The sequence below is a fragment of the Microchirus variegatus genome (assembly GCF_963457635.1).
Source record: "Microchirus variegatus genome assembly, chromosome: 8".
Taxonomy (NCBI): domain Eukaryota; kingdom Metazoa; phylum Chordata; class Actinopteri; order Pleuronectiformes; family Soleidae; genus Microchirus; species Microchirus variegatus.
Genome location: NC_139809.1, coordinates 16,591,848 through 16,616,286, shown reverse-complemented (window position 1 = coordinate 16,616,286; position 24,439 = coordinate 16,591,848). Strand labels below are relative to the sequence as shown.

General features: G+C 42.6%; 2 protein-coding genes across 4 annotated transcripts; both read left to right on the top strand.

The window, feature by feature from the left end:
• Positions 1-11,007, top strand: LOC310930325 (uncharacterized protein). Of its 3 annotated transcripts, XM_083893267.1 has the most exons (14): positions 13-118; positions 522-543; positions 640-733; positions 1,154-1,241; positions 2,337-2,703; positions 2,933-3,026; positions 4,636-4,723; positions 4,871-5,177; positions 5,812-5,905; positions 6,453-6,540; positions 7,936-8,254; positions 8,393-8,486; positions 8,585-8,672; positions 9,549-11,007. In XM_083893267.1, coding segments are annotated over exons 2-14 (2,292 nt in total). In that variant the 5' UTR covers positions 13-118; positions 522-542; the 3' UTR covers positions 10,119-11,007. The 3 variants fall into 3 exon arrangements, with proteins under 3 accessions (XP_083749392.1, XP_083749394.1, XP_083749393.1); XM_083893266.1 differs by having other exon boundaries at positions 1-543; XM_083893268.1 differs by having other exon boundaries at positions 1-543; positions 640-803.
• On the top strand, positions 10,152-22,698 carry LOC310931116 (protein FAM3C; the record flags this gene model as incomplete). The annotated part of the gene is made up of 8 exons (XM_083894226.1): positions 10,152-10,344; positions 17,262-17,324; positions 19,291-19,399; positions 19,607-19,665; positions 19,738-19,788; positions 19,874-19,958; positions 21,281-21,407; positions 22,603-22,698. 8 exons carry the CDS (start codon positions 10,152-10,154, stop codon positions 22,696-22,698), a joined length of 783 nt encoding a protein of 260 aa, XP_083750352.1.
• Between the last annotated feature and the right edge of the window lie 1,741 nt (positions 22,699-24,439).

The following is a 24,439-nucleotide window of genomic DNA, read 5'->3' as shown; positions in this document are numbered from 1 at the left end:
GGGATGCGGGCTAACTCCCCGGTAACGGTAACGGTTTTATTTTCGCTCTGGCTCGCGCCTGTGGTGATGTCATGAATCGCCGCCAGAGCCGAGGCCGAGCGAACTGGGCCCGGTGTCGGTGAGTGGCGGGAAACCCCCCGGGCGCCCGTGTTTCTGTATGTGTGTGTTTGTTGTGTAGTTAGCCGCCTATGCTAGCGAAGCAGCCTGCTTTGCCTAACGGTTCACCGGGGAGCTCTCCTCTGGGGACGCGGGCCACCAGCTCCCGGTCCGCAGAGCCGTCGCTGACGCTCCGCCAGCACCGCCGGACAAAATGGAGGCAGGAGCGCGGCTCTAGCAGGGAGGGGGGGACGAAGCTAGATGTAGTGCGGATGTAGTTAGCATCAGGCCTGAATACCAACACACCTCCACCCTCTCCCCCTCCTCCCTCCTTCCTTCCTTCCCTCCCTCCTTCCTTCCTTCCCTTGCTGCCTCTCCTGTCACCCATGGTCACCATGGAGTCCGTCCTCAACCCGCTGCCCCAGTTTCCAGAAAACTCCTACAAAAGTAAGTGCCAGTCCATTATGAGGCTCACACACACACACACACACACCTGTAGATGTCCATGTACAGTGTCGTGACCTCTGACCCCTGCTCCTACAGTGACCGAGGAGGATGTGAAGAGGCTGATTGAGTTCAGAGCGTCCAACGAATCGCTGTTCACCGGGAAGAGGAACTCCGCCAAGATCGCATGGAGGTACGACAACCCCTGAGAAAAAGAAAATTAGGATGGAATCTCTGATTTGCTGGTTGAGGACAATGCAGAAGTAAGAATATACGCAACAGCCATCAGGGGGCGACTCTGCTGGTTGCCAGTGGAACAATGTCTATGTTCTGGTTTCTTTGCTCCATATGATAAAGAACTCATTAGAACTGAATCATTTTGGTTTGTGGACAAAACTAGACACGTGAGAACGTCATAATTTCCTAGTTTGAGAATTTTTTTTTACATTAATCAACAGATTAGTTGCAGCCCAAATGGACACAGATCGGGTTTAGTTATAGTCCTGCTCTTTGTATCAGTTGTGACTGCAGGAGTCTCTGCTCTTCTTTCTGTGACTTCACATCATTTATCAAGTGTGTAAATGAGTCGTTATCATCTGTGAATCTCCTTCAGCACCATCCTGAGGGGCCTGGGTCTGGAGGGCAAGCTGACCGCTGACCAGATCGCCAAGAAGTGGGACAACCTGCGAACAAAATACAAGGTAACGCTGTCCACAAGACAACTTCAAGTATTTTTAAAATCATATAAAATACTTAAAGTATTTTTTAAATCAAGTTTCTGTGATTTTCAAGCTTCTTAAAGCTCACATAGAGTGGTCTGTCATGTTGCAAATATATGTTAGTTATGGAGGTCTACTTACATGCATTAACTTGTTTTTATGGTCAAAAACCTCCTAGTTGTTGTAAATGAGCTGATAGAAATCTCTCCTCACTGAAGCTCTCGTCATTAGCGTTAATAGCTTCGTCACGACTCCCCGCCACAGTCCCTTTTACGCCTTTGACCCGGAGTCGGACACAGAGTCAGAAGACACTGTCGCTCGGGAAACACCTCCACAACGGACGTTCTTCTTCTTCTTCTTCTTCTTCTGCGTTTCAATGTACGCAACCGGATGTGCCCGGACTAGAGAAATGCTGTTTAAGTAACCAGACCGGATTTTTTTCAGAGATATCGCTGAGCCCGAGATTACAATACAACACAGTGTTCTCAGCAGTGGCTGAACTGTTTGTTTTTCGAACCTTCAGGGCTTCATAAACGAGGTAATGACGCAGATACACACCAATAAAACAGCGTTAATTGGTACTTCCGGTCTAGGTGTAACATGTAAATGTTTTGTTCTGGTTTCTTTGCTCCATGTAACAAAGAAATCATTAAAGGTGCCATGTAAGAATGTGGCCAAAACAGTTACTACATTCAAATTCTTTTAGGTTTTGTTTTCTGACGTAACTGGCAACCCGTGGTTACTCGGCAGCTGAGGCTCTACTGTGCAATGATTGGTAGACAGCGGTAGGTGGCGCCACATGCCAAAACATGATTTCACAACATAAACATGATTTGCAGTCTGCAAAATATTATTTATTTGTCTGTACTGTTGTTGTGGGTGAGTTCAGTTTGTTATACGAACATTATTCCTGAGTCTCTGTGACATATTAGGAGGATTTTATGGCCAGTTGCTAAAGATTTATTACGTAATGCACCTTTAAAACTGAATATTTTTTTTAAATCAATATTTGATGTTTGCTCCTCAGTGTCTGTGTAGTACTTGTGTGTCTGTTAACAACCGTGTTGTCTCTTCCAGGACCTGAAGCAGCCCTACCAGGGCCAGGACACCACGGGGTCCGTGGTGGAGTCGTGGCCCTGGTTCCACATCATGGACGAAGCCATGCAGGGTCGACTCTACAATAGCAACCTGGTTCTGAGTCCGGAGAACGCCGGCCACCCAGGTCACCGCGGCCACAGCCACAGCCACAGCCACAGCCACAGCCACTCCAGCCACAACCACAACCAGGAGAACACCGACATCCTGGAGTTCCTCATCAAGACGGAGATGGAGGACTCGGCGGCGGCGGAGGCGGCACAGGACGACGGGGTGGTTCACACGGACGCTCCTCCCACGGAGGGAGTCCCCATGGGCTGGAGGAGGATGAGCGAGTGCTCCTATAAAAGTAGGCGTCGATCAGTTCTCAAATATCTTTATTTTGTCCACAAATCAAAATGATTTTCTCTCTTTGTTATGTTGAGCAAAGAAACAAAGAAAAATATTAACATTTAAGAAGCTAAAAAAATCAGAAATCTTGCTTTAATAACGAAAAAAGCTTCAACCATCGACGAACGCTGCATCAATGAATTGTTTCAGCTCTAAACTGCAGCTTCTCTCGTTTCTCTCGTTCACAGTGACCGAAGCAGAGACTGAGCGAATGATCAAACTCCGAGCTGCGAATGAAGCGCTCTTCACGGGCAGGAAGCATTCAGCCAAACCGGCCTGGAGGTCAGTGATGTCGTCAGTTAATCGCCCACTTACACCAAAGTCCTTAGAGAAAATCAGTGTTTTTAGCCTTTGGAAAGACACAGGAGCTGCTGGTCTACTGCTGCCTCTTGTGGTCAGTTTCTGTCACTGACGTGAATTTGCACGGAGGAAAACTGATTTAAAAAAAAAAAAAAAAACTCCTTTGAAGTTACTGATGGGGGCAGCAGTGGATCAACAACCGCTGTGTGCTGCGATGTAAAATTGCTGATTTTCTCCATGGGGTTTGGTGCGGGAGAGTTGAGGAGTTAGAAAATAACGTGAGTGTTACTCGAGTGTTACTCGTTACGTTAGCTTGGATGAAAGCAATATTTTGCTTTCCTGACTGTATTCATTGGTGGAAAACCCTGGATTTAGACATTTCACTCACGTACTGGAACCACTCTACGGAACGCCAAGCAGATCACAGAATCGTGAATCGCGACACCCCGACTCAAGACGTTGTAGACTAAGGCCCTGTCCCAATACCTAACCCTAAAGTTTTACCCTAACCCTAAATTTCGTGCATTCACATGTAGGGGGGAACAAGGGGAAGTGCATTTTGTCCTTATAATCAACCCTCAAAATTTAGTGAGCTTTGATGCTTTGAACGCAGTGGAAGATGAAATTACCCATGATGCTTTGCGAATTCAGCGAGCCGACTGATATTTTTCAACAAAGATGGCGGCCACGTCTGCAGAGGAACAATTTCGTTCTAATATATTTTTGCAAATAAACACCTTACAATGTCGAATTGTGTTGGAATATGTTGGTATGATATACATCCAAAGGACCATTGAGCTTTGAACATTAATGTCAGAAAATAACTGACGATTTATGAAAGCAGCTAGCTAACTAGCTAGCTAGCGGCTATTTGCTTCGAGAGAGTACTCTCTCGAAGCACTCGAAGCTAGCTAGCTCTGCTACATCTGGGTAGTTTTGTCAGTGTTTTAGATGTGTGTACCGGCGTTCACTTGAACATGAATACCCTGGACTTCAGATTTCAATCACATTCGTGGCATATCGTTTATGAAAACGGCGTTGGCGGAGAAAAACCAACACAGCCAACGCAACAGGCAACACAATAGCTGGATCTGCTGGCAAATTTCACAAATGAAAATAGTAGCACGCTCCACCGGTAGATTTGGCAACATGTTAGGTAGGTTAGCACGTTTGTTACGTTCGCTACGCTAATTTGCGTGTGGTGTCCCAATTCGGGACCGTACCTATGTTCCCCGGGTCCTATGTTCTCCGCTTTGTATGTGACCGGGGAACATAGGACCCTTTCTCTAACCCTACCCTTTTTCCAAAAAAGGGTCCTATGTTCCCCTGTCACATACAAAGTGGACCTTTTTTGGGAAAAACGGGGAACATAGGACCCGGGGAACATAGGTACGACCCCCCCAATTCCACTTCCCTCAACGAGGGGAAATTACGTTTGAGGGCGCTCAAAACGTAGGGGAAACTTTAAGGGGGAGGTATTGGGACGGAGCCCAAATATAGCGCAGATTTTAAGAGGTAAACTCTGCCATTTCCTGTCAAGCTGCGTTCTTTGCGCTCCATCCTGGTTCAACTGCCGCCCCATGTCTTGCAGAGCCATCTTGTATGAACTTGGTCTTCAGGGGAAGCTGACCACGGATCAGTTAGCCAAGAAGTGGGACAACCTGAAAAGGCGCTACAAGGTAGGTCCGACCCCCTGCAGTCATGATCTGAATTACATGATATTATTTATTTAATCTCTAACCAGTTTAGATGCACAGGTCAGTCATATCACGTAGGGGAATCTCTGATTTTTGTGGACGATCTTCAGCGTTTCCTGTCTCTACCAGGAGCTGAAGTTCCCTACTCGTGGCTCGGAGACCAACCCCAGCTCCTGGCCCTGGTTCTACCGCATGAACGACGCCATGGAGGGACATTTCGCTGGCGCCGCGCCCATCCTCACGCCCATCGTGGAGGACGAGGACGAAGACTGCGAGTCGATGTCGCCGACGCCCAGGAAACGAGCCCGCCGCAGCAGAGGGGGCATGGCCGAGTTCCTGACGGAGTCGGAGATGGACCTGCTGGTCGACCACGAGGACAAAAACGGGTCCTCAACGCTCGGGGAGCTGCAGCGGATGACGGAGTTCACCTACAAACGTGAGCGGCAATAAAGACACTGACCTTTCTCAACAAACTGTTCTGATCATCAATGGCTGATGTGGTGATTCTGTGTTTTTATGTTGTACTTTTTGTGACTAGGAACCTCTTCATCTCCCACACCAAATTCCATAGAGAAAATTATTTGTCAATAGAGTCTTTGGTTAAGTGTTTTCTTGAGTACGTCGTAGGTCTGGACGATAGACGATAGGCTGGACGATAGCGCGAGAAACTTTGCAAATTGAAGCCGAAATGTTTCCAGTTAACTGATATCGTCCTACCTTTGTTACCTTTCTGCCATGTTTTCAATCGCTCGCTCCTCATATTATTGATACACACTGGTGCATTCAAGGTGTTTTTCTAGCATAGTAATTTACATACATGCCGCGCTTTGCGGCGCCTTTAATTGTTTTTCTTCGTTTATAATCTTTTTATGATCATAAGAAGCCAAAATCGAAATCACGATTAAAATTCAATTAATCGTCCAGCCCTAGTACGTCGTACAGTTTTACTTCACGGTACTCATTCATGTCCATTTGTCCACCCATGCACCTTTACAGGTCCTGGTGTGTAACCTTTCCCGGTGTGACCCTTTTATGAACTTGTGTGTTCTGCGTCTGCTGCATTGTTACAGTGACGGAAGACGACACAAGGCGACTGATTGAGTTACGAGCCGCTAACGAGTCTATGTTCACCGGGAGGAGAAACACGGCGAAGCCTGCCTGGAGGTAACGATGACACATTATTTTCATAATCGATGAACCTGTCGATTATTTTCTTGATTAGTCGAGCACTGTCCACAAAACTCGGTGATGAAGTTCTCAAATATCTTGTTTTGTTCACAAACCACAAATATTTCACGCGTCTTTCTATCGCCCGTCCCCTGCTCTGCTGCTGTATATATACAAACGCTCCCTCAGTCAAAGCTGGAGCAAATTATTGCAATATTGTCACGAATCACAATAATTCAAATTTCAACTCAAGATTTATTTATTTATAATGCACAATTACAAGCGGCTGAGCCGCAACCAAAGTGCTTCACAGAAAGTGCTCAAGTGCTTATGTGCAAATATACATTGGAAAATTGCCAAATGCAAATAAAAGAAAAGGGTTAAAATACAATGACTGAATTAAAATAATATATGAAAAAGAGAACAATTATTGTCATTAGCATAATCGTGACATTAAGACATTAACTTTTCATGTCATCCTGCGTCGAGTGTGAAGTGACTTGGATGTGTCGTCCTCCGTGTCATTCGTCTGGTTTGTCCTCAGGGGGATCGTGAAGGAGATGGGTCTGACTGGGAAGATAACGCCGGACCAGGTCGCAAAGAAGTGGGACAACCTGAAGACCAAGTTCAAGGTGAGTCAAAGTTCCTGTAGTTCCTGGTAAAAGTGTCGGTAGTTTCATGTGAAAGTCTCTGTAGTTCCACGTGAAAGTCCCTGTAGTTTAGGTGAAAGTCCCTTTGGTTCCTGGTGAACGTCCCTGTAGTTTCAGTTGAAAGTCTGTGTAGTTAGTTCCAGGTGAAAGTCCTTGTAGTTTGAAAGTCCCTGTAGTTTTAGGTGAAAGTCCCTGTAGTTCCAGGTGAAAGTCCCTGTAGTTTATGGTGAAGGTTTCTGTAGTTCCTGGTAAAAGTCCCTGTAGTTCCTGATGAAAGTCTCTGTAGTTTGTGTTGAAAGTCTCTGTAGTTCCAGGTGAAAGTCTCTGTAGTTCCAGGTGAAAGTCTCTGTAGTTTGTGTTGAAAGTCCCTGTTGTTCCAGGTGAAAATTCCTGGAGTTTATAGTCAAAGTTCCTGTAGTTCCTGGTGAATGTTGTTGTAGTTTATGGTTAAAGTTCCTGTAGTTTATGGTGAAAGTCTGTTCCTGGTGAAAGTCCCTGTAGTTCCAGGTGAAAGTTCCTGGAGTTTATAGTGAAAGTCTCTGTAGTTCCAGGTGAAAGTCTCTATAGTATCTGGTGAAAGTCCCTGGTGAAGGTCTCTGTAGTACCTGGTGAAAGTCTCTGTAGTACCTGGTGAAAGTCTCTGTAGTTCCTGTTGAAAGTCTCTGTAGTTTCAGGTGAAAGTCTCTGTACTTCCTGGTGAAAGTCCCTGTAATTCCTTGTGAAAGTCCCTGTAGTTCCTGGTGAAAGTCCCTGTAGTACCTGGTGAAAGTCTCTGTAGTACCCGGTGAAAGTCTCTGTAGTTCCTTGTGAAAGTCCCTGTAGTTCCTTGTGAAAGTCCCTGTAGTTCCTGGTGAAAGTCTCTGTAGTTTCAGGTGAAAGTCTCTGTACTTTTTGGTGAAAGTCCCTGTAGTTCCTGGTGAAAGTCTCTGTAGTTTCAGGTGAAAGTCTCTGTACTTTTTGGTGAAAGTCCCTGTAGTTCCTGGTGAAAGTCCCTGTAGTACCTGGTGAAAGTCTCTGTAGTACCCGGTGAAAGTCTCTGTAGTTCCTTGTGAAAGTCCCTGTAGTTCCTTGTGAAAGTCCCTGTAGTTCCTGGTGAAAGTCTCTGTAGTTTCAGGTGAAAGTCTCTGTACTTTTTGGTGAAAGTCCCTGTAGTTCCTGGTGAAAGTCTCTGTAGTTTCAGGTGAAAGTCTCTGTAGTTTCAGGTGAAAGTCTCTGTAGTTCCTGGTGAAAGTCTCTGTAGTTTCAGGTGAAAGTCTCTGTACTTCCTGGTGAAAGTTCCTGTAGTTCCTTGGGAAAGTCCCTGTAGTTCTTGGTGAAATTTCCTGTAGTTCCTTGTGAAAGTTCCTGTGGTGACTTTGTCTGGCCTGGTGTCCGTAGGACCTGAAGTTTCCTCCGCGGGGGATGGAGAACCAGACTAACCCGGCCTCGTGGCCCTGGTTCCAGCTGATGAATGACGCTCTGGAGGGACGTCTCGTGGGCAAAGCTCCCAAAGTGACTCCCATCTGGACCAATGAGGAGGATGCCGTCTTTGGCTCCTCCCCTCCCCCCGACAGAGACTGTTTGATGGTGGAGAGGAGCAGCGTGTCGGAGCTGGAGAGCATGGTGGGCGGAGAGAACGTGGAGAACGACGGGAACGTCACATACATCGACGCCAGTGGAGAAGAGTGTTCAACGCCCACTGACCTTTCTTACAAAAGTAAGACGTTAACGTGTGTGTGAGACTTGGAATGATGTGAATCTCAGGAGCGTGTTGGGTGCATGTAAACAAACAGCATGTTAATATATAACATGCTTTGTGTGTGTGTGTGTTTTTGTGTGTTTGTGTCCGTCACAGTGACAGACCACGACACCAGGAGGATGATTAAACTACGAGCTTCGAACGAGGCTTTATTCACCGGGAAAAGAAACGCTGCAAAAATGGCCTGGAAGTGAGAAAATCTCTGCTCTGGATGATAATCTGACTGTGGCGTTTGAAGAAATCCGTCTCCTCATCGATGTTCCGTCTCTCTCTCTCTCTCTTTCTCAGAGCCATCCTGAAGGAGCTGGGACTGCAGGGGAAAGTCTCGACCTACCAGATGGCAAAGAAATGGGACAATCTGAAGAGGAGGTACAAGGTAACGGATCTGTCGGCTGGTCGATTTTCCGCTGTACAGTTCCAGCACGGCTCGGCTTGCCGAGTCGCCATAGATGGGCTGCGTGAAACTGCCGTGACGTGGTTTTCTACGCGACGAAAACACACAAAACTAGCAACTTGTAAAGCGGTTGATTTTTTCGGTGTAACTGAATCATTAGAATCGGTGGATTAAAAAGATTTGTTGACAGAATGGTTTCAGTAATACCACATTCTGCCTGGATTTATTTTGATTTTCTGGCTGTAGAATTGCCCAAAAAATGTTCAATGAGTGAGTTCTGCCCCTTTTTTTCCCCAAGATAACATTCACTTTTCCATCAGGCAGTTATTCAACGGAAGTCTTGAGCTTCTACCGTAATGACAAGTGTACAGGCGCAAAGCTCTATTTTTCTGCTTAACCCAGTATCCATCATCCATCTTCTACTGCTTTAACGGTTACGGTACTGAGAAGTGCACATGCTAAATCCTTGTCCCAAAATCCCCAAAACAGGATTGTAACTGCAAAGGTTAACTGAGCTCGAGTTGGACATTGTTGGCTTTGATTTTGTGTCAGACGTCGCGCTCGTATCTCTTCCGGTGACGACACTCTGATCAGTCGGTGACCGGCAGTCTGTCAACGTCACATTTTAGTATCGGCTCAGCTGAAACTCGTCCGAGCAGGTACTAAAAAAAACACCAGGTACCAGGTTCTATCACTGATGGAAAAGCAAAATAAACCGAGTCGAGCCGTGCTAGAAGCGTATAATGGAAAAGCGACAACACAGACTGTGTTTGTTTTGTCTTCTGTCAATTAAAGGCTAAACCTTGTTTCCTCCTCTCTGTTCCCTCACCTCCTCCACACCTTGTTTCCTCTCCTCAGGATCTCAAGTATCCTCCTGTAGGGATGGAGAGTGCAGCAGACGGCGCCTCCTCCTGGCCGTGGTTTCACCTGATGAATGAAGCCATGGAAGGCCGCCTCAGCAACAGCGCCCCCCTCCTCACGCCGGTCACCCTGGACGACGATCAGCACCCTGACCCCGCCCCCAGACATAGGCCCCGCCCCGCTGTTCAAGCTCCACCGGCCTCATCCACGGACTACGTACAAGAGGCGTTCTGTGACGCCGCGGAGCAGAACCAGCGGGGCCCGGAGGTGTGCGACGGCCCGCTGGGAGGACTGGAGCGGGAGTGGGAGATGGTGGAGAGGGAGAGGACGGCGCTGGAGAGAGAGCGGGAGATGGTGGAGAGGGACCGAGCGGCGGTGGAGCGTGAGCGGGCGGCGGTGCAGGCGGAGCGGCTGTGGTTAGACAGGGAGCGGGCGGCGGTGGAGCGGGACAGAGCCATGGTGGAGCAGGAGAGGGTGGCGCTGAGCAGAGACAGGGAGGTGCTGGACCAGAGGGCGTTGATGCTCAACTCAGTGGGACACCCTGGACACCTGAACGCCCTCATGTAGACCAGGACGCCGTGGGGGACGGAGCGCGTCCCCATGAAGGAGTCGCTGTCGGTCTGTCGGGGAGGTTCGGACCCCTCCAGGACGTGGACCCGCTGCTTGCACCGCCGCGGGTCGTGGCTGTCGGTTGTCCACGCAGAGACTGGACCTCGCTGTGGGGGGGGACTGGTCCTGGAGACGTCCACGGTCCGCACTGTAATCACCTCCGTCGTGAATTTAGCCTGCACCTGTGCGTCACTGCTGAGCGCCGCGCGGCTCTGCTGAACACGTGAGCGGTGCATCGCGTCAGGCGCAGTATTAGTGCCGTCCTGCTCCGGAAGGTGGAGTCAGAACCGGTGTATTTTCAGGATTTAAAGACAGATTAAAGGTCCTGTGCGTCCGACACAGAGAAATGATTCCCGCTGTCGACTTGTTATTGAGCTGATCCATCAGTTCAGTCGCCAGGTGACACCGTGCCACAACAACGATGATGAGAAAACATCTCATTCTGTTGGTTTACTGCGATGGTGTAGATCTGGTTTAAAACTAGTGCTGGGCACGTTAGCGTTAACGTTGACACACATTAACCTCTTCTTCCCTGACCCTCTTTTTGGAGTCCCTGCTCAAAAATGACATGCCCAAACTAAAGGCCACAGTATACTTCTCCGACTGCGTAATGCGTTATCCAACTGCGTAACCACGGAGACCCCTCGAGCCTTCATACTTTTCCGTCGTGGTGCCGGATAAGCACTGCAATTTCCCGCCCAATCAGTAGGGGTTGCTATGCAAAGTTGTTGTGCATTTGGTTACAGTGAGCAAATGGCGTCAGAGAGAGAAAGACTGTCGTTGTTGTTGCAGCTGAATAACATTGAAACAGTGGCTGTTTCTCACCTGAAATAAATATTTTTCTGTCTTGGAACGCAGTTTTAAGATCATTTGAGGCGAGAAGTGTCTAAACATGTGGTTTGTGTATTAAGATATGACGCTCGGTGCGCACAGTGGCCGGCACAGAGCAACGTGACATCATGTTTACGTGACACCGGATTGTTAAAATTACTCTCTAAAGCAGGGGTGTCAAACTCAAATACAGAGTGGGCCAAAATTTTAAACTGAACAAAGCCGTGGGCCAAGGTTGAACAAATTAACCTTTTAATAGGGACCCAAACAAGTTTTGCATTGAATATTGAACAAGCAAGGCTTATATAACTTTATAGTGACATGCAAAATCGAGTTTCAAATAATAATAATAATAATAATTAAAAAATATCAATGGCATATCAAATAAAATTTAAATAAAAATTGAATGCACCTTAAATACAGGATAAGCGGTAGATAATGGATGGATAAAAATTGAATGCCTCTTTTCTATTTGCAGCCTTCTGAGGTAAATATCAAAATAAACTTTTTCCACAGGCTAATAATACATTTGAAAATAAAATAACAATAATGAATGAATCAAACATTCAAGCCTTGAAGTAGCAAGAGAAAGTGCATGAATAAAACGTTAATTATGGCTCAGTTTGCTACACTGATTTGCTTTAACACTGAATATGGAACAAGCAACGCTTATATTAGAGCATTATGGGATTTGTAGTATTAGCGGTGAATGCGGTGTTACAGCGGCGGTGCCGCTGCATAATACCGGCGGGCCAGCTCTAATGTTAATTTGATATTGCCTCAAGGGCCAAATGAAATTACACGGCGGGCCAAATTTGGCCCGCGGGCCAGAGTTTGACACCCATGCTCTAAAGTAACGCTAAACTTTAAAAACAGAGGCACACATACGAAGTACACAGGTACACTGGGTATTTGTAGCGCTGCTCTTTTCGTTTAATAAACAGACCGCTGAAGTTCCACTGTAGGTGCGCTTACAAGGCTAAAGAAGCTAACGCAGCTAACGTAACTGACAGGTAAACGATGCCTGGACTCCGGTGCTGCGGTCTGTAAACATGACGTCACGCGCGTCTTTTTCCGGTCAGTCATCATGGAAACGTGTCATGCGTTAACGTGCTTTACCGTTAACTCCGCTAAAGCCGTTAACCCAGTGCTATTTAAGACGGAACTATGCAGGATTTTTACCCTAATTTAACAGAGTCATTGTGATGGGTAAATGTCGAGTTGTGGGGAGATTGGGGGCTGTCTCCCCTGCCCCCTACTGTCTGTTAGCGGAAAACCAGCCTTGCAAGATCAGCTGCTGCCCCAGAGTCGTGCAGGAAACATGAATTTCATACCCCCAGCCAGGTACGGGCTATAAGATCGAGGCAGTGATGGGGTCGTTTTAGACAGCGAAAAAGAAGCAGATAAAACCATTTTTGGAGGAAGCGAAGAGGAAACGACTCTCTGACAGAAAGTAAACATCTTTTCTCCGAATGTTAATATCAATGTCGTACATCATCGTATTTATAGCACTGAATACATTTGTGAAATAAACTCAGTTTTTTATATATATATTGATTAAAATTATTCGATTTGGAAAAAAAGCAACTTAATAACACGTCTTTAATTTAAGCACTTATTATTTGTGTTCTCATAGAATTTCATTGTCCTGTTAAACTGCTGAGCAGTAGAATTTACTATAGTTACTTTTGTGTTTTCAGTCAATATCCAACCCGTTTGCAGTCCTCTCACTTCCTGTGTGCAGTGTGGGAATGTCGCCGGGACTTAATCCACACTGTGTGAGCTCAATTGGTTTATTTTTATGTTAAAGTTACACACTACAGCTTTAAGTTTAAGTTTGTAAAACCACTCCCTCTCCCGCACCAAACCCCATAGAGGAATTCAGTGATTTTAACTCACAGGGACACAGGAGCTGCTGGTCGACTGCTGCCCTCATGTGGTCAGTTTGTGTCACTGCGGTAAATCTGAACAAAGGATTTCAAAAACAGAATTCACTAAATAACCCTCTATATCAGGGTTCTCAAACTCAAATGACATGGGGGCCAATGCGCATCTATTATGGTCAAGAGGGGGCCGGCCTAGAGAACAAAAAGTGGTTAAAAAAAGCAACTGTTCACAATATTGCATCATGATATCACACGTATACTTAATAATACTATTTATGATGCAAAATTAATGTATTAATATCAAAAACAGACATTTATTTATTACATAAATAATAATGTGGACAACTGTTATTAAAATCCATACCAGGAGCCGTTTTTCGGCCACTGCCGCTCGTGGGGCCCAGGTCCTAACAAGTGTATTTATATATGTACTGAATGTTGTATTATTATATTATATTATGATACATTTAATAATGGGATAATTATGACCAAATGTCTGATTATTACTGTTATAAAAACATTGCTGGGAAACATATATTATATTATATCACCTCGCTGGCAGCTTTGCCTCAGCTACACACTGTGTTTAAAAGACGCTGAGGTCGTGCGCCATGTTTTCATTATAAGATGATATGAAGTGGGGGGCCGCACTGTGTGCTTTGATGTAAAATTGCTGATTTTTTCAATGGACTTTGGTCTGGGAAGTGAGTTGTTTTTTTGTTTTGTTTTTCCTCTGACAGTCAAAGTGTTGTGAGATAAAGTAAAAGTTCCGTCCGTGAAACTCAAGATTGCGGAAAGAAGAGCGTGACGTTTTCCCGGCAGCGGGGTGAACAGGTGTAAAGGGGGCGGGGCTGGACTGACCTGTTTGTGGCGACTCTCCGCTTCAGGGAGCGTCTCGAGGACACGCCGGGACGAGGTTGTCTCGTAAAGACTCGCGAGGTGAGGGAACATTGATCCGCTTCACGCGCACAGTCCTGCAGGTAATCTTTTTTTTATTTTTTTTTATTTTTTATTTTTTTCCTGATCAATGTGTTAATCGATTAACCGTAACCGCAAACCAGAGAACACAAGGCTGCCTCCTCATTTCCTTTCCTTTCCTTAGCTAACTCTAAACGGTTAGGATTAACCCATTATACTCATGACTCTCACCTTAATGTGTGATGATATATAAACATTTTTTGTCTTCACTTTTTAAAGTTATAGATTAGATTTTAGTATTCATCTGGAGCAGTGACAGAACCTAAGATTACATTTACATTTATTTTTGAAACCTCATCATGTGACATTTGGATTTGTAGTGGGTATTTTTTCTCTTCTCACAATTTAAGGCTCCAGGTTAATTCAGGGTAGAGCAGGGCCGGCCCAAGCCTTTTTGGGGCCCTACCCTGAATTTGATTCGTAGCCCCCCCACCACCCCAGAGCAGCCCTTTGTTTATTAGTTAGGGTGTTTGTTTGTTCATTAGCCAGTTAGATTGTTTGTTCGTTAGCCAGTTAGATTGTTAGTTAGTTAGCTTGTTTCTTTGTTTGTTCGTTAGATTGTTAGTTAGTTTGTTAGTTAGCTTGTTTGTTATTTAACCAGTTAGATTGTTGGTTTTTTAGTTAGTTAGTTTTTTTAACCAGTTAGATTTTTAGTTAGTTAGTTCGCTTGTTTGATATTTAGCCAGTTAGATTGTTAGCTAGTTAGCTTGCTTGTTCGTTAGCGAGTTAGATTGTTTATTATTTAGTTAGTTTGTTCGATTGTCTGTTTGTTAGTTGGATAGTTAGTTACCAACCTTGTTTTTTAGTTAATTAGCTTGTTTGTTTGTTCGTTAGCCAGTTAGATTGTTAGTTAATTAGTTAGTTAGCTTGTTTGTTAGTTGGTTAGATTGTCAGTTATTTAGTTATCTTTTTTGTTTGTTTGTTAGCCAGTTAGATGGTTAGGTAGTTTGTTTGATAGATTTTTAGTTAGTTAATTAGTTAGTTAGCTTTCCCCTTGGGGAAATTAGTGTCCTGTGATATTTCATGTGCGACGTGTGCGATGGCCTCACTGTTCTGTTCTTGTCAGTTTGAAGATTACAGTGCCATTATTTTATTTTATTTTTTTTACATTGAGAGCATGTCAAGAATACAGGTAGAGCCAGTATAGCAAGATATGTTGTATCAGTAACTATGCATGTCCTGTTGAAATGAACCGCTGGGTTAGGCTCAGGAAGTGAACGGTCGTTCCACAGGGCTAACGCAATGACAGATATAAGCTCTATTTCTGTGCTTATCCTGGTTCAGTAAAGACAGTTTTAATAATAAAACATGTCATCCCTTCCTGGTTGTTGAACTTTCCAGCAGGTGAAAGTGTGTTGCGGAGATTTGATTATTAAGTGAGTTGACCAAAGATGGAATTTCCTGGAGTCAGAGATGAGTTAAGTTGAAAAGCTTTATTGGAAGCAGCTCAGATCTGAGGAGAACTGAGACAATGCCGAACATAAAACAAGTATGTTAACAGTTGTTGGGCATCCTCTGTCAGTCTGCCTGTGAGTCCCAGAGTAAGGATACTTAAAGGTGCTTCCTCTGCTGATACATGGAGCCCCAATCCGGTCAGGCTCAGCGAAAACATGAAGAGACGAATTCTGTAGACAACAGTGCTGTACCGAGGTCAATGTGACAACAACAGTTTCAGCAGGCGCTGTCCTGAATTGTTTAGGCTTGTGCTTAGAGTGGGAGCTGATAACTTTAGAGAAGGCCGAATAATATTTTTCACTTACAAAAGTGTATGTGGTAGATGTTATGATTAAGATGATGGAGCATGCACAGTTGTCATCAAAGTCTCAAGGAAATGATACGCTATATGAAATGATATAACCTGTCGCTGTCTAACTGACTCGTCCTTGTCTTTAACAGGAAAAATGGCGAAGAGAAAAGACAGAAAAAGTATGTTTTTATTGCATCGTCTGTGTGTGTGTGAGTGTGTGTCACTGTTCACTGTTAAACAGCTGTTTCTCTAACACTTCCAGTGATTGTTTAAATATGAGAAGAAGAGATATGATAGAGGTAACAGGAATGTAAACATAAAACGCGGACGTCAGATATCAGTGGTTGCGAAATCACCCATTTATTCGAGTTGTGAAGAGTGAATTGTTTATTTAACGAGATAATTATATTTGAATTAGAGTCTAAACTCAACTCAGACTTAAACCAATGCAATATAAGAGTTGAACCAGGGCTAAACCTGAATACACCCAAACTAATCTAAACCGGACCAGAAGTGTAACCAAAACTAAACCAGGGTTAATCCAGCGCTAAGTAAATCAAATCAAACCAGAATAGATTGACACTCAAAATGAACAAGAATGACACCAGAGCTAAACCAGAGAAGCAACCCAATTTAAATCAAAACCGTACTGGAAGTAAAAACCAAAGCTGAACCAGAATCAAACCAGGATTAAAGAACTAAACCCAAATCTAACCAGATTTGAACAAGAACCTAACCAGAATTGAAACAAAACAAAACTAGAACTAAACCAGAATTAAACCAAAACTACACCAGCATTAAACCAAACCAAAACCAGAATTAAACCAAAACTAAACCAGATTTTAACAAGAACTTAACCAGAATAGAAACAAAACAAAACCAGAATTAAAATAAACTAAACCAGATTTTAACAAGAACTTAACCAGAATAGAAACAAAACAAAACCAGAATTAAAATAAACTAAACCAGATTTTAACAAGAACTTAACCAGAATAGAAACAAAACAAAACCAGAATTAAACCAAAACTAAACCCAATTTTAACAAGAACTTAACCAGAATAGAAACAAAACAAATCTAGAACTAAACCAGAATTAAACAAAAACTGCACCAGAATTAAAGCAACACTAAACCAGAATTAAACCAAAACTAAACCTCCTTGGGTTGTTGTTTTTTATAAATGCATCATTCAAATGTCATTTAATTTTCTTAAAGAGAAACAGAAACTGTGACGAGGATCAGGGAGTTCAGTGACCTGGATGTTAAAGGTTCAACTTTATTGTCCCTGTGGGGAAATTTGTTTTGGTGCAGTGCATCATTGATTACGTTGTTGTTGTTGTTGTTGTTGTTGTTGTTGTTGTTGTTGTTGTTGTTGTTGTTTTGTGTGATTTCAGAAACATCTTTGTCTCTTTGTGTTCCCAGTGATGCTGCTCTGCTTGCTTGTTTCTGCGATTATTGTCATCGCGATCGTTCTGCTAAAAGATCGTGATCCTCTAAAGGGTAATGTGACGCACGAGTATGCGACACAGTCTTCTTTATGTATTCATTTATATGTGTTATTTGTATGTACTGTAACCTGGTTTCCATTTCAAAACGTTTGCTCATGTCCATCCACACATGGAATGTCCCTTTAACATGTGTTGACCTCTGTTTTCCCACAGTGTTACCTCTTCATTTAGTTCCTCGCCTTGAATCACCTGAAATGACCACCAAGGCTCAGCAAGGTGAGCAATTTATGGAAGAGTCTTGAGCGAATAATATCAAACTGTAGATCAGTAAAAAGACTTAAAAATTCTGCTTATAGATTCAAATTATACTTCCAAAATCTATTTATAATCTACTTACAATTCCAAAATCGTCTTACAGGTCCAAATATCCTTATAATTCCAAAATCTGATTATAATTCAAAAATCTTATTATAATTCCAAAGTATACTTATAATTCCAAAATGTAAACATATAGTTCCAAAATATACTTAATAATCTATTTATAGGTCCAAAATCGTCTTATAGGTCCAAAATATCCTTATAATTCCAAAATCTGATTATAAATCCAAATTATACTTATAATCTGTTTATAATTCCAAAATATACTTATAATTCCAAATTATACATATAATTCCAAAATATACGTATAATCTATTTATAATTCCAAAATCTGATTATAATTCCAAATTATACATATAATTCCAAAATTTACATATAGTTCCAAAATCTACTTATAATCTATTTATAGGTCCAAAATCGTCTTATACGTCCAAAATATCCTTATAATTCCAAAATATACTTATAATTCCAAATTATACATATAATTCCAAAATATACTTATAATCTATTTATAATTCCAAAATCTGATTATAATTCCAAAATTTACATATATTTCCAAAATCTACTCATAATTCCAAAATCTTATGAAAATTCCAAAATAAACATATAATTCCAAAATATACTTATAATCTATAATTTCAAAATCTACTTAAACTTCCAAAATATACTTATAGTTCCAAATTCCACTTATAATTACAAAATGTACTTATAATTCCAAAAGCTACTTAAAATTCCAAAATATACTTATGGAACTATAAGTATATTTTGGAATTTTAAGTATCTGAAGAGTCATAAGTGCGACGTCCGACACAAGAATCAAAGCCAACAATGCTGAGCTGTAGATTATAGTTAAAAAGACTTAAAAGTCCCTGAGAACATTAACGTTCATCTCCAACATTTAGCAAAGGAAATGTCAATATTTAACAGAGCAGTCTGGTGTATTTAGTACGGTGGCCCTGAGGTGCAAAACACAAACGCAAATCACAAAACACAACACACATCAAAAACACAAAGGCAAATCAAAAAACACAAACGCAAACACAAAAACATTAACTCAAAACGGGAACACAAATCACACAACACGAATCGAATCCCGCACAAAACACAAACACAAAAGCATTTAACACAACAACATTATCTCACAACGCAAACCAAATCAAAAAACGCATCACAACGGAAATGCATGTCAAAACGGAAACGACCGTTATTTCCTACGGAGCCCTGCTAGGGTCAGGTGTGGAAAAAATAAAAATCGTTTATAAACTGTTCCCTCGGTTTCCCTAAAACTGTCACTATTTTGACACTTTCAAGATAGTTAATAGCGATAGTCCAGTGGGTAACTCGGTGGACTAATGCTGGCAAAGTCGTAGGATCGAATCCTGTCAGTGTTATCATTTATATTTTTATTGTATAAAGCATTATGAGTATTAAGCATTCTTAAAACATAAAGCATATTGTATAAAGCATTAATATATTTGTGATTTGCGTTTGTGTTTTGCACCTCAGGGCCACCGTAATTTAGAGACAGCGCTTCGCAGGAAGGACTGATACCATTCTGTGAACAAATCTTTTTAATCCACTGATTCTAATGATTCAGTTACACCCAAAACAACTGCTTTATGAGTCACTAGTTGCTGTGTGTTTGTGTTGTGTAAAAAAACAATGTTCACCGCAGTTTCGCGGCAGTTTCAGGCAGCCATTGCTATGACGAGGAGCTATGAAGTCGTGGAAAAACGTACCAGACCGCGTAGAGTCGAGACGAGTCGTGTCGTGCTGGAACTGTGTCGTGGAAAAGCCGCGTTAGCTTCAGCCCGTGGGTCTTAATGAGCTGAGGTTATTTACCCTGTGTCCCTCTGTCGTCCAGCTGGATCGTGTGTCACACCCTCAGACTGTCGCTCGGGTCACTTCAGCTTCTTAGTTCAGTCTGGAGCCGCCAACATCGTGGGTCCGAGGATCTGCGTCCAGAACAAGTTGTGAGTGTTTGATTTCAGTCTTGTTCTTGCTTTTATTGAACACACAACACTCCGTGTTGTTGGAACAAACTCATGACGTTTTTTTAATAGCAAACCTTCATACCTATCTCTTTAAATGGTGTTTATTATCATGAGGAATTAACGAATCGTTGAGGCCTTTAAGGTCTTCGTCGACATCAATGTTTGTCTGGTGACTTCTTTTCTCAGAATTCTTGGAGTCCGTTTAATGAATGCTGGAGTCGGAATAAACATTGCTGTAATAAACGGTGAGTGCCGCGTCGCCTCTTTTAAATGAAGAAGGTGCCACTGGTACATTTGTCCCTCTTCTTCTCCGACAGGAAAAACGGGAGACCTTTTGAACACGGGTAACTTTGACATGTACAGCGGGGGTGAGTAACGGCCGACGCTTCTCTTAAAAGACCTGTGCGCTTCTTGCGGTCGTATTGATTCGACTCCACGTTTGCTTTTGTGCAGAAGTGGAACCTCTCATCAAATTCCTGAAGAGCATCGAGGCGGGGTCCATCGTGCTGATTGCGTCTTATGATGAGCCTTCCTCAAAGTAAGTGTCCCGTCTGTCTTGCTTCTGCTGAGAAACACTCAAAAGACGACTTGGCCAAATGAAGAATCACATCAAATGAATTATAATCATTTATTTTGTTATTTATTTGCGAAGTGTGACTACTTTCTGTCGCAATTATTTTACGGCAGGTCCAGGGATTCTAGGTAAAATCACTTTTGTCCTCCACGCAAGTTTCCCCCATGCAAGTCTGAGAGTGCAGCAGTTCCCTAACCTGACTTTCTCCTTCACTCAATAGTCAGACTTTTATTCAATCAATCCTATTTTTTATGTCAAACGCTCGGACTGGTTCGCTTATTTACGTAGAGTGCAAATCACCAAAATGGACATCAAAATTCTAAATGGCCGACTTCCTGTTGAGTAGAGGCCATGGTCTATAACATCTTCCCACCGAGTTTCGGGAAATTCGGTGGAACTCAATGTATGCCGAAGTCATCGGGCACTTCCTGTTTCGTGAGGAATGGTTGAAATTCACCAAATCGCAGTTGGTTTTGCCGTGGCCCCGCCGTTTTGAATCCGCAAAACATTTCGATAACTTTTCACCTTTGATGTGTCTCGTACAAATTGGCTGTGTTTTTTTTGTCAGTACAACAAACATGCTCGGACGATTCTGTTAATTTACGTGGGTGCAAATCGGCAAAATGGACGGCAAAATTCAAAATGGCTCACTTCCTGTTGAGTTGAGGCTATGGTTACAGTCGACTTTTTTGTCCGCCTTGGTCTGTAACATCTTCCCACAAAATTTCGGGAAATTCGGTGGAACTAAATTTTGCTTCTGCTTTCACCTTAGGGGCCACTATAGAGTCCTTGAGCAATGCACAGTTCAGGGAAATATGCCAATATCGCATTTTTGCCAGACGTAGCCTCCATGCAAAGTTTCAAGAGTTTTTATGCTCGTTAACCCTCTCAAAAATAACCACAAAGCCACCGCCCAATCTTACATGGCACCATTTCCTTTCAAAGTGGCTTTCAAAATAAGAGCCACTCACTTCGGCTTCTCTTATAAAATGTTTGGCATAACGTTTGACAAAAAAATTGCTTCCAATCTGCATCTTGTGAAAATAAAAATTTTGTGTCCCGTCAGCATTTTCATGATATGTTTCATTCCACTAATCCCCGTTACAGTTACAGTTGTGGAACGACGATTAACAGGAAGTAGTCAAATCGTGGCAATAAATGTAGCTTACATTCGTGATGCTAGTTATCTTTCATTGAATTGGTTAAGTCTGTACAATAAAATACACGCTGTTTTTATGAACGCCTCATTCCCAAAGCCGTTTGAATGACGCGCTCTCGTTTTCCAGGTTGAACGACGAGGCGAAGCAGCTGATCGCCGACCTTGGAAGCTCCATCATCCAAACGTTGGGCTTCAGAGACAACTGGCTGTTTGTTGGCGGTAAAGAAACAGTTTTGAAGAGCAAATTTGAGAAGGTAATAACTGGCTTGTTCAAACCACTCCAGTCCTGTATTTGCTGTTACGTTTGTTGCGTATGTTGTGTCCGTGTCTCCATCCATCAGACAGGAAGTTTACAGGCCATAGTCCGACTAAGACATCTATCTATCTATCTATCTATCTATCTATCTATCTATCTATCTATCTATCTATATATCTATCTATCTATCTATCTATCTATCTATCTATCTATCTATCTATCTATCTATCTATCTATCTATCTATCTATCTATCTATCTATCTATCTATCTATCTATCTATCTATCTATCTATCTATCTATCTATTAGCCAAATGCGCTAACATAGCTGTAAGCTAGCTGAATAGATCCATCCATCCCTTCCACTCTGCAGTCCCGGCTCGGCTCTAATGTCGTACAGTTCGGTTTGGAGCAGTAAAGTCTGTTTTATCTCCGGTTCCTTTGTCCTTTGTATTTGATGACACATAACCACAATGGGGACGAGCCGTCACTGTCATGTTTTCATTGCTCTTGGCTGTTATGTTTTTCCACTGCGTGTCTCAGTAAAGCAAATACCAGTGCAGTACTTTCCATTGTCTCGTACTCTTACATTGCCTGAGAATTTTGCAGCGTTGTCTCATGACTTAGGAGATAAATAAATAACATGATGATCCATCTATCTATCTATCTATCTATCTATCTATCTATCTATCTATCTATCTATCTATCTATCTAGCTATCTAGCTATCTAGCTATCTATCTAGCTATTAGCCAAATGCGCTAACATAGCTGTAAGCAGGTTTATTTTAGCATAACATCCGGAAACAGTGGAAACGTTTTTCCTGTAAATGGATAAAAGGCCATCTTGGATTGGGTAAAGTCCTTAAAGAAGGGTAAATACTTATCTTAGTGAGCAAATAGCCTGTAAATGCTAAAACAAATATCTTCGAATGGGCAGCTGTCATGGTTTAGCATCAAGGCCGACTGAGGAAGACATATTGGAACCGCCCAATATCAGCCTAGCCTCTTGTCAACACCTCACATGTTTATTAACGTTTAACCACAATTAAACAGGTCCTGTCAAGTTTGTTCATCCTGCACACAAATCTGAGTGTAAACACAAACACAAACAAAAACACAAACACACACACACACACACACACACACACAGAGGAGGTGTGAAGAGGTCAAAATGTGTTGTTTCCCTGTGTTTCAGCACCTGAAGAACGTCCGTGAACAAAATAAATACGATGCCTGGCCCGAGCTCATCGATATGCAGGGGTGTATCCCTCAGGAGCCACTGAGTCCTTAAGTGGTTCAAAGCATCGAAGCCGGAGGAGGAGCACGATGCGACTGGTTATACCTGATACCTGAATGAGGCCATTCCCCGAATACTTTTACTATCACACACAAAGCCTGAAGGACTTTTGCAACGTCTGGTTCGTCATCACGCAACAATAAAGTATTGGCAAACACTTAAACATCAACAGAGATGTGTTAAAAGGTGTCTCCAGGTCAGGAGACTGGCATCTCTCCAGAGGACTGTCACTATGATATATATATATATATATATATGTATATACATATATATACGTATATATATATTCGTATATGTATATATATATACAGTATATATATATGTATATATATATACATATACATATATATGTGTGTGTATATATATACAGTTAGGCCCATAAATATTTGGACATCGACACAGTTCTCTTTATTTTGGCTCTAAACACCACTACAATGGATTTGAAATTATACGAACAAGATGTGCTCTAACTGCACACTTTCAGCTTTAATTTGAGGGCATTTACATCCAAATCAAGTGAACGGTCTAGGAATTACAACACTTTCTATATGTGCCTCCCACTTTTTAGGGGACCAAAAGTAATTGGACAAACTAAACAATTATAAATCAAACGTTCATTGTTAAATAGTTGGTTACAAATCCTTTGCAGTCAATTCCAGCCTGAAGTCTGGAAGGCATAGACATCACCAGACACTGGGTTTCATCCCTGGTGATGCTCTGTCAGGCCTCTACTGACACGCTCTTCAGTTCCTGTTTGTTCTGTCTTCAACAAGTGAAATGCATGCTCAATCAGATTCAGGTCAGGTGATTGACTGATAACATTCCATATTTGCCTTAAAAAACTCTTTGGTTGCTTTTGCAGTATGCTTTGGGTCATTGTCCATCTGCACTGTGAAGCTCCGTCCAATGAGTTCTGAAGCATTTGGCTGAATATGAGCAGATAATATTGTTGGAAACACTTCAGAATTCATCCTGCTGCTTTTGTCAGCAGTTACATCATCAATAAATACAAGGGAACCAGTTCCATTGGCAGCCATACATTCCCAGGCCATGACACTACCACCACTCTGCTTCACTGATGAGGTGGTATGTTGTGGATCATGAGCAGTTCCTTTCCTTCTCCACACTCTTCTCTTCCCATCACTGTGGTACAAGTTGATCTTGGTCTCATCTGTCCAGAGGATGTTCTTACAGAATTGTAACGGCTTTTTTAGCTGTTGTTTGGCAAATTCTAATCTTGTCTTCCTGTTTTTGATGCTCACCAATGGTTTCCATCTTGTGGTGAACCCTCTGTATTTACTCTGGTGAAGTCTTCTTTTGATTGTTGACTTTGAAACACAAACACCTACCTCCTGGAGAGTGTTTCTGATCTGGCCAACTGTTGTGAAGGGGGTTTTCTTCACCAGGGAAATAATTCTTCTGTCGTCCACCACAGTGGTTTTCCGTGGTCTTCTAGGTCCTTTGGTGTTGCTGAGCTCACTGGTGCGTTCTTTCTTTTTAAGAATGTTCCAAACAGTTGATTTGGCCACACCTAATGTTTTTGCTTTGATTTTTCAGCCTAATGATGGCTTGCTTCACTGACAGTGACAGCTCCTTAGATCTCATATAGAAAGTTAACAGCAACAGAATCAAAATGCAAATGTCACTCCTGGAATCAACTCCAGAACTTTTACCTGTGTCATTGAAGATGAAATAATGAGGGAATAGCCCATAATTGTCCATGAAATAGCTTTTC